The sequence below is a fragment of the Mobula hypostoma genome, chromosome 1 (genome assembly GCF_963921235.1).
Source record: "Mobula hypostoma chromosome 1, sMobHyp1.1, whole genome shotgun sequence".
NCBI classification, from domain to species: domain Eukaryota; kingdom Metazoa; phylum Chordata; class Chondrichthyes; order Myliobatiformes; family Myliobatidae; genus Mobula; species Mobula hypostoma.
Window position 1 is genome coordinate 200,425,767 of NC_086097.1, and position 10,965 is coordinate 200,436,731.

At 40.0% G+C, this 10,965-nt stretch overlaps 1 protein-coding gene across 2 annotated transcripts in view; it reads right to left on the minus strand.

Annotated features, from left to right (window-relative positions):
- The window catches only part of kcnq3 (potassium voltage-gated channel, KQT-like subfamily, member 3), a 398,022-nt gene extending 388,216 nt beyond the window's left edge, over positions 1-9,806 (minus strand). The window contains exon 1 of one of the 2 annotated variants that reach the window (XM_063041574.1): positions 9,182-9,806. In XM_063041574.1, the coding sequence (XP_062897644.1) occupies positions 9,182-9,495 (314 nt within the window). In that variant the 5' untranslated portion in view covers positions 9,496-9,806. The remainder of the gene's footprint in view (positions 1-9,181) is intronic. The other variant, XM_063041583.1, reaches the window with a different exon arrangement.
- Between the last annotated feature and the right edge of the window lie 1,159 nt (positions 9,807-10,965).

The following is a 10,965-nucleotide window of genomic DNA, read 5'->3' on the forward strand; positions in this document are numbered from 1 at the left end:
CGTCCTTTATTTCAAAAGTTGCAGTTTAGAAATGGGAAGGTATTATCACACGTGTGGGATATTGGTGAGATCTTGCACGAAATGCCATGCAGTTTCAGTTTCCTTATTTGAGAACATATTGGCAATGTGGGCAATCCAAGGCTAATTTCTTAGATGAGGGAGTTGCCCTATCAAGTACAGTGAAAGAAGTTGGATCTGTAATCTGTGGTGCTTAGAATGAGAGGTGATCTTATTGTAAGGTAAAACTTCTAAGAGACATGACAGAGTTGATGTTAAGGTAGTTCCACAAGTGCAATAATCTCCAATGTGGAAGAAATGCAATCACAAAATCAGGAACTGTTATTTAAAGCTGAGGTGCACTAGGATTTCTCCTCACACAGTGGTGAATCTCTGCACTTTTCTAACCCAGAGCGTTATGGCGATGAGAATATTGGAGATACTTAAAACTTTATACTTTATACTTTATAGTCGCCAAACAATTGGTACTAGAACGTACAATCGTCACAGCAATATTTGATTCTGCGCTTCCCACTCCCTGGATTACAAATACTAAATATTAAAAATAGTAAACATAGTAAAAATTAGTAAATATTAAAAAATTAAATTATAAATCAGAAATAGAAAATAGAAAAATGGAAAGTAAGGTCGTGCAAAAAAACCGAGAGGCAGGTCCGGATATTTGGAGGGTAGGGCCCAGATCCGGGTCAGGATCCATTCAGCAGTCTTATCACAGTTGGAAAGAAGCTGTTCCCAAATCTGGCCATACGAGTAGATAAACTAGATAAATTTTGAGGAAACAGCACAGAAGAGGAGCTGAGATCCGGAACTGATCAAACACATCATTTTATTTTGTATGGCAGGATTGAGGCGCCAGTTGCTTCTCGTTTCTTATGTGTATCAAACATTAGGATTGATGGACAGGAGCCAGACTGGATATACACCAGGTTACTACAGGAAGCAAGGGAATAATTTGCTAGACACTGACGACAATCCTTGTATTCTACCTGATCATTGCTATGCTACCAGAGCATTGGAGGATGGTAATTGTCACTGTTATTCAAGAAAGGTATTAGGGATAATTCTAGGAATTTAGACAAGTGAGTCTTAGGTCACTGATGGAAATACTTGGGCTTTTTAGGATCTGTCTCACTCGTTGGTGGACCTTGGATGTTGCAGCCTTTCTCACGTCCTCATTGTGGCTTTCGTGCGCCTGCAGGATACCCAAGTATTTATAGCTGTCCTGTACATCTGGTATATGGCCTTCAGGTAACTCAACTCCTTCAACCTTGATAAGTTTGACTCTTTTCATTACCATCCAGCTGCACTTATCCAGTCCAAATGACATCCCAATGTCTCTGCTGTACATCCTTGTCAGGTGGATTAGTGAGTCAATGGCTCTTTCATTTGTGGCATACAGCTTGATGTCATCCACGTACAGGAGATGGCTGATGGTCACTTCACTCTTGAGCATGTACCCATATCCACTCTTTGAGATGACCTGGCTGGGGGGGGGGGGTGTCAAACCTATGCAGAACAGCAGTGGGGATAGTGCATCACCCTGGTATATTCCACATCGGATGGTCACTTGTGTCATTGACTTTGAGGTAACCTCTAGCATTGTCTTCCAATGGCCCATTGAATTCTTGATGTTCTTCATTAGTATCTTGTTCACGTTGCACAGAGACAGGTATTCCAGGATCCATGTGTGGAGCATTGAGTCATATGTTTGCTGGTAGTCGATCCCACCTGTGCTTAGGTTGGTTCGCCTGGTCTTGGAGTCTCGCATGACTGCTTTGTCTACCTGTAGTTGGTGCTTGGAGACTCTCGTTCCATTACCAATCCCCCTCTGAGCAGGGCTCAGGAATTTACTCACATGTTCCTTCAGCTTGGTGGTCATGATGCTTGATAGGAGCTTCCATGTTTTTGACAGGCAGGTTATAGGCCAGTAGTTTGATGGTGTTGCTCCTTTGTGAGGACCATTCATTATGAAGTTTACTAAGGTGTTTGAAAAGGTTCCTCATGGAAGGCTCATCCAGATTGTTGCAGCTTTATAAAACTCTGGGCAGACCATACTTGGGAGTATTGTGTTCAGTTTTGGTTACCTCATTATAAGAAAGATGTGGAAGTTTTAGAGGGTGCGCAGTGGAAATTTACCAGGATGCTGCCTGGATTGGAGAGCAAGTTGAGCAAGCTAGGGCTTTTCTCTTTGGAGTAACAGAGGCAAATTGAGAGCAGTGTATAAAATTATCAAAAGCGTAGATAGAGTTGATAGCCAGTATCTTTTTCCAAGGGCAGTAATGGCCAATAACAGAGGGCATCTGCTTAAGGTGAGTGAAGGAATTTTTAGGGGATAAGTCAGAGGCAAGTTTTTCTTAAAACCACAGAGAGTGGTGGGTGACTGGGATGCACTGCCAGGGGTGATGGCAGAGGTGGATACAATAAATACTCCAAGATAGGCACATAGATGTAAGAAGAATAGAGGGTTATAGGCTATGTTAGATTTCTCTTGCAAAGGACCCACACTGTGCCGTACTGTTTTGTGTTCTCAAACATGAAATTTAGAAAAAAATTAATCCAACTTATCTTTTAACAAGCTGTAACTAAATACATCACTTAAACTGTACAATGTTATTGAGTAATATACAAAGCTGCTGGATCTGGTTCCCAAAAATACTCTCAATTCAATGACTTCCCAAAGCAATTTTCTTAATGGAAAAGAAATTAGAATAATTTTTAAAAATTAAATTTACAGTTTATCAGATTTGATATGAGCACTGAATGGAGCAGAATTAAAAACGCTGAAAAGCCTGGTGGCATAACAACATCAGCAAAAGATTACAGAAGTGTGAAGGGAGCATTCACTAAAGTGATGTAAACTGCAGATGTCGAGTAACAATAATTGATTCCTCAGGAAGAGAATAGACTGATGTTTCTGAAGAAAACAAGCAAGGATGTCAGAGGAAACACTGCCATTCATGCATCCAGACTGGGGTTATCACAAGTAATGTACAAACTCAGAGAGTGCAATAGAACAGACAGCAATGGAACCATCCCCAAAGAAAGACTAACATTGTGGTTCTGCAAATGAAATTTCAGTAATTAACTACACAATAAAGAATAAAGCCTCCAGGGTTGGAGTACTATCAACGTTCCTCCATGCCACAGTATAGACGAACAAGATAAGGGAATTAACTCCATTGCTAGGGATGATGGAATCAAAAAGGTATCAGTTTCTTTGAGATACAGCAATACTTTCTAGTTGCTTCTCCTATTAAAATTCACAGTAAATTTATTATTGAAGTACATATATGTCACCATATACCTCAGAGATTCATTTTCTTGTGGACAATCCAATAAATCCATAATAGAATAATAACCGTAGTAAAATCAATGGAAGACCACACCAATTGGGGCGTTCAACAAATGTGCAATAGACAACAGTGTACGGAAATACAAAAAGAAAGAAATAATGATAGATGGATAGATAAATAAGCTCAAAGTTCAAAGTAAATGTATATTCAAGGTATTTAGATGTCACCACATACAACGCTGAATTAATTTTCTTGCGGGCATACTCAGTAAATCCAAGAACCATAATAGAATCAATGAAAGACCGTACCCTACAGAGTGGACAAACAATCAATGTGCAAAATACAACAAACCGCAAATCTAAAAGAGAAAATAATATTAAATAAATATCGAGAATGTGAAATGAAGAGTCCTTGAAAGTGAGTCCATAGTTCATGGGAACAGTTCAGTGATGGGGCATGTAATATTATTCCCACTGGTACAAGAGCCTGATAGTTGAGGGGTAATAACTGTTCCTAAACCTGGTAGTGAGAGTCTTGAGGCTCCTGTACCTTCTTCCTGAGGGCAGCAATGAGAAGAGAGCAGGACCTGGGTGGCGGGGATCGCTGATGCTGCTTTCATGTGACAGAATGCTCTATGTAGAAGTGTAAGGCACTATTGAAGCTATTTATTATATTCAACAATATTCAAACACGAAATATATGATAAGCACAGCAATGTTTTTTTTTTGCTTACGATCAACTCGTATTTTCTAAGGCAATGAGAAAGCAAGGCCCTGAACTGGGGCAGAGCAAATTTTGGAGCCATTCAGCATGATCTTGCTGTGGTTGATTAGGCAAGATTGTTTGCGAGGAAAGGAGCCAAGTGGGAAACCCTTAAAAGTATACCATTAAGAGTTCCTTGCCTGCACGTTCCTGTTAGGATGAAGAACAAGGCTAGCAGGGAATATTGATTGGCTAGTGAAGTTCTGATTAAGAAAAAGAAGGAGACATACAGGGTTCTGAGTTGGATGATCAGCCATGATCATACTGAATGGCGGTGCAGGCTCGAAGGGCCGAATGACCTACTCCTGCACCCATTTTCTATGTTTCTATGTTTCTATTGTGCATAAGCAATTTGGAAATAGTGAATCTCTCAATAGCTACAAGAAGTGTAGGAGTGCACTTAACAGAGAAGCTAGGAGGGCAAAGAGAGGATATGAGGGGGATCTAGCAAGCAAGGTGAGGCAAAATCTCAAGAGATTCTTTAGGCACAATATATCAGGAGTAAAAGGGTGCAAGGAAGAGAATGGGACCCCTTAAAGGTCAGCATAGCCACTTGTGTCTGGAACCAAAGGAAATGAGTGAAATTTTTAATGATCATATCTGCTGAGTTTTTACTTGGAGAAAACAACAAAAGCTGAGAAAATGGGGGAAATGAGCTTTGCCTCAGCTTTGTTTCTCCAATCCTGTTGGAGGGTTTTGGCCCGAAACATCGACAGTACTTTTTTTCCATAGATGCTGCCTGCCCTGCTGAGTTCCTCCAGCATTTTGTGTACCTTGCTTGGATTTCTAGCATCTGTAGATTTTCTCTTGTTTGTGAAATGAGAGATGTTGTCTTGAGCAACATAAGAATTAGCCGGGAGGAGGGATTAGAGTCCATAAAGTTCATTAAGGGGGATAAATCACTGGGGCCTGATCTGGTGCATTCTCAAACCATGTGGGAAACAAGGGAAACTGTGGGATACTTGCTTCATCCTTGGCCACAGTTGAGGCTCTGGAGGACTGGAGAGTGGCTAAAGTGATATCATTGTTTAAGGTAGGTAGGTAAAAAGCCAGGAAACTACACGCCAGTGAGTCTGACAGCAATGGTGGATAAACTATTGCAGGGGTTTCTGAGGGAGATTGAGAGAGAGATGGTCTGATCTGAGACAGCACAGCTTTGTGCATGGGAAGTCATGTCCGATAAATCTCTTGGAGTACTCCAAGGAGGTATCCAAGAAGGTACATAAGAGAAGGGCAGTGGATGTTGTCTATATGGATCTTAGCAAGGACTTTGACACGTTCCCACAATGTATTCTAGTCCGGAGGTTTAGACTGCATAGGATCCAGATGGAGATAGCTGAATAGGTTCATAATTGGCTGAGTAGTAGGAAGTAGAGGGTGATAGTCAATGCTTCTTTCTCATTCTGGGGGCCAGTGTTTAGTAGTGTGTCACAAGGGTCAGTGCTGGGACCTCTGTTGTTTGTAATTTATAAAGATAATTTAAATGTGAATATACAGGACATGGTTAGTAAGTGTGTGGATGAGACTAAAATAGGTGATGTAGATAGTGCAGAAACTAAAGAAAAATTACAGGGGATCATGATCAGTTAGGTATACGGGTTAAGGATTGGAAGATTGTTTTCAATCCAGATAAATGTTAAGTATTGTGTTCTGGGAGATTAAACTAGGCTAGGATTTATACAGTGAACGATAGGGCTATGGAAGAGCGTAACCTTGGCGTGCATGTGTACAGTTCACTGAAGTGATATCACAGGTAGATAGGGTGGTGAAAGTGACATTTGGGATGCTAGACTTCATTGATCAGGCCATTATGTATAGGAGTTGGGAAGTAACATTGCAGTTATGAAATGCAGATGAGGCCACATTGGAGTGTATATTTTTTGTCCTGTTATAGGAAAAATCTTATTGAACTAGCAAGAGTGCAAGTCTACCAGAACGTTGCCTGGAATTGGGGACCTGAACTACAGCAGAAATTGTGTAGATTAGGACTTTATTCCTTGGAATGTAGGAGTTTGAGAGGAGATCAATAGATGTATGCAAGATCATGAGCTGTATGGACAGGGTGAAAGCACATTATCATTTTTCCCAGGGAGGGGTGCTTAAAAGAAGCAGACATAGGTTTAAGGTCAAAGGTGAGAGATTTAAGGGGGCATCGGGGTCAGCTTCTTCACACAAAAGGAGGTGCATTTTTGGAATGAGCTGCAGGAAACAGTAGTTGAGCTGGACACGTTAACATCAATAAGAGGCATCTAGATAAGTTCATGAACAGGAGTGTTTTAGAGGTCTATGGGCAAATAAGACTTGCCTGCTGGGCAACACAGTCGACATTGATGAGTTGGGCTGAAAAGCCTATTCCATGCTGTAGACTCTAAAAGGAAGTTTTTAAATCTGTATTGAATTTCCCTATACAGTACTATAATAGGCCAAATACCACAAGACCATATGATGTTATAGCATTCAAATAATAGTGAAGAACCTTTGAAAATATACATGAATATACAAGTACAGCTTAAAGAGGAAAATGAAAAATATCTTTGTAGGTGAAAATAGATGAAGAGATTAAGTTCAATAATTGTGCAATGTGGAAGGCTGGAGAATGTGTGGAGGTGCCGTTAAAATGAAAATTGTTATCCACCACAAAAATATTTCCTTTAGGTATTAAAAGAACTTGGACATAATACTAATACTCTAGTGTTTTGATTTTGTACTGAGCGAAATAAAGGAGACTGGAAAAAAAGCAAGCTGCTAAAAGGTCTTATAGAATATGTAGTAAATATGTTAACATCATATTAGAAATTTTGGGTGTGCTCCCCCAGAATTGAATGCAAGCTAATTTACTTCAAACTTATTTAAATATAATTAATATATTTGGGGATGCATCAACACACCCAAAAATATCTCTATCACCTCAGGTTTTTTTTTACCCACAACGATTAGACTTTGCGGTCCAAAGGCAACAATATTGGTCAACCTTAACATATAATTAAAAAGGAAAAATTAATTTGATCTCTACTAGAAGACTAAGAGCATAAATTAAATTAAACCGAAGGTGTGGACAGGAGAATCTCTTGGAAAGGAATAGCCTAAGAAATGTATTAAGAATAAGTCAACTTCAAAAAACAGCTATTTATTAGAGTATTTGTTTCTGGAAGAATTGAAAAATCTGATTCTACACTATGCAATTATTTTTAAATTGGTTTTGATAGAGTTCCATAAAAAAAGATGTATAACCAAATCCTGAAAATTCAGGCAAATCAAGAGATTTGATGGATAATTATCAGCAAGAGAGAAAGCTCCTGTCAGACTGTAGGAAATTTGGCAAAGTTATTCATGCTGTATTTTATTTATACTATGGATTGGAATTAACTGCTAGGTTGCCATAATTTGAGAGTAATATAGAAAAATTCCAAAATAATATGCAATAACACAAAATAGGAAGGAGAACAGTTAAAGCTAAAACTAAAGTAGCTGTGAATCAAATACTGTACGTCAGTTTAGACAAGTAGAGGAGCCAATTAGAAAATCTACTGAGAGGCTATGGTATCTTCAGCACTGGTTTATGGCTCCATAGTCAATTGAAATCTACCCCATTTATATACCAATGCAAATTTGTTAGCTGTAAGGACACTGAAATTATGCTGTATGGTCTGACACATATAGTATGGAAGAGTACTTTCTCTTAAAAGAACAGAAGAAGTCACCTCTGTTCCTGGGATTAATAGAGCAAAGATGTGTCTGTTCAATTCTATGCAAAGATGTATTACAAGATGTGCAAATGTTCATATTCCAGGTGAGCTAAGGGCTGTAAAAAGTGACAGCCCATGAACTCCATTTCCAACTTGTAGTCATGGTATCTTCACTAACTTGTTCTCAATTTACAGAATAAGATTATTACTTCATACTGTTAGCACCATGACTTTTAAGTATTTAATAAATATATCGAATACAATATTTTGTGCACTGCGGCTTTATTTTTGATTATTTATTAGCATATGTAGTAGAATCATTCTGTTGACTACACAGGAAAGTTACATTGAGCTCCTACAACACTCACTAGTATCTATTGGTCCATAACATTTTTGAACATATTTTGACAGTAACTATACAAGTTCAAGCTCCTGTATTCCAATGGGTTTAACAAACTACAAAATTGAAGGACTTATCCTTCCATTGCAATAATTATTGGAGAAAGATATGGGCCAGAATGCTTCTTGCACTCCAACCATTAAGGGTGATGTAAAGCTATGAAAAATTTACTTTGGGCCAAGTGCAGCCCGTTTAAGGAGCAGACATGGTATCTCTTCACGGCACCCACCAGCCTTTGCTATCAGAAAGTGGAGAAGTAATTGTCAAGTGAAATAGAATATGGATTTGTTTTTGAAAAGATGGCATTTATAAATAATGCGAACTGTTTTTACTAATTGGCCTATAGCATTTCTCCATAGGGAATCATTTCTTGAGTGGGTGTAGATTTTAAAGTACCAATAAAACGTGGTAAAGTCATTGCTGTCTAGAATAAACCTGATATCGCTAGGGAATCACGTCACAGCTTCAGACAGGAATTTGAACTCCAACTCAGGAATATGTATAACAATTCAGTGACTTATTCTGTAACCGCCAAGGATGATTTGAGCCTAAATGTTTCCTTAAAAATATGCACCATTTGCATACTGGTAGGCAATTTCCTAAATCGCATGTAGGTGTGGCTCTAGGGCAGGATCGCGCAACGAGTCCATCAACAAAGCAGAAAACGCTTTTTAAAAATTTTTACCTGTACTCGTACGGTAATATGCCTGAAATAATTGCACGGAGAATATCGCGATTCAAAATAGAATTTCTGCAGTTAATACTGTTTAAAAATACAGAAGCATACTGAGCGACATAAATGATCATGAATGTTGATTATCAACAGCAGACAGCGGCCGTCACCGCTTGTGCCTGATAGACTAAGAATAACAGAAATGCCGTTCTGTGTCATTATTGGGGTTAGACAAAGCGAGGTACGGTTAATGCAGTTCTACACACCAAAGCAAGAAGGAAATCGCCCCGCTGTGTATCTAAATAAATCCAAGCTGAAATTGCGAAGGGAGATCGCATCGAGTACTTACACGAAGGCGTGATAGACCAGAGCCCATCCTCCGGGTCTTTCCAGCGCATCGTAGATAAAGTTCTGCAGTTTTCTGTAGGTTGCTTTCCTCTTGCTTGGCCGGCTGCTCAGCGGTTTGGTTAGCAGGCTCAGACTTTGCTTGGCTCCAGCTCTGCTGTCCTCTTTACTCCGTCCTTCCAGAAGCAGAGCGCCGTCGCGGTCTCCTCCGGAGCTCAGCCCCAGTCCTACCACCCCAGGTTCGGGGTCAGCTGCGAAACCCACCCGCAGCTTCTTGCCTGAGCCAGAGCCATCACCATTCCTGGACTTGAGCCCCATGGTCAGTAGGCACTCCAATGCTCACTGTAGGCAGGGTGGCACCAAGTGCGGAGAAGGCAAATGCCATGGCTTGCAAACAGAGCACAGAGTATAAACGAAGAGGTCCCATCAGGATCTTTGGGGTGTGGAGAGACCTCGGTATATCCTTTTAATCGGGTCGGGTGGTGAGCATCACGCCCCTCGCTTGATTCTTTTTTTTTAAACCTGTTGTGATATCTGATGTAGCCCTGAAGAGAGGCTCAGAGTAAATGAATGTTTGCAGTGTTAGTGGCGAGACATGCATGTGGATTTGTTGGGAGGGTTTTCCAGAAAGGAAGCAATACTAACAAATGAAGGAAGCAGAGAACAGGTTCAGTTCGATATGCTCGCCACACGCCAGCACGTGACCTGCATTACAATATGCATCACTCGAAAATACTGGACCACTTTTTGCAGATCTTAATACAGATATTTTTTAAGGGCGATATTTTTCGTGTTTAATTTCGATTTTAAAAAAACATTATGAAAGGAAAGATTTCAAACGGGGATGTCTGTTTTTGACAGTAATACACATCAACCCTGTCCTAACGCTGTTGTCTAATTTCACCCCAGCGTGCTTCCTCATACAGAGTGATAAAATACTAACAATTTACACGCCAGTCATTTAAAATGCACTTGTTCCTGGCTTATGATCTCACGCCGCAAGAGACCATTCAGCCCGTCGAGATGGCATCAGCTCTTGAAAAAAAGCACTCATTACTGCACCCCAACTTTTCCTCGTAGAATTAAAGAGCAGGTAGAATCATTCGTCACTACAGAACAAAAAGACACCATTGAGAGACCTAATCGGCCATCTCTTATCTCACTGCGGTGGTTATATCTGGGCTACTGAATCAGTAATTTTCATCTTCTATAAGTCCTGGTGAAATTTACATTCATATCATTAAATAAGTGTTACATTGAAAGGGAAGCATTAATAATAGTGACTGAAAGTTTTTCAAAATATATTTCACAAGTAAGGGGAATGAAGTATTTGATCCTTCGTGGAACTCTGAGAAGTTGTAATCACTTCCTTTTGCCTTGTTTGGGTGATGACTCTGTACTCCCTCATGTTGAGCACTATTTGGAAGAAGCATTGAAGGAAGCAAAGATACAGAACTTATTCCAGAAGGAAGTGCATCACCATGGGTGGCTCAGAAACACCATTATTGAAACTGTTGACTGAGCCCCACAACTGTCACCTTGTTGCATAAGATGGTTAGGGCATGTCGAAAGGACAAAGTTATGACAGTCATGGGGATTTCAGTATGCAGGTAGATTGAGAAAATCAGGTTGGTGCTGGATCCCAAGAGAGGGGGTTTGTAGAATGCCTACAACATGGCTTTTTAGAGCAGCTTGTTGTTGAGCACATTAGAGGAAAAGCGATTCTGGATAGGTTGTTGTTTAATAAACCAGATTTGACTAGGGAGCTTGAGGTAAAGGAACCCTTAG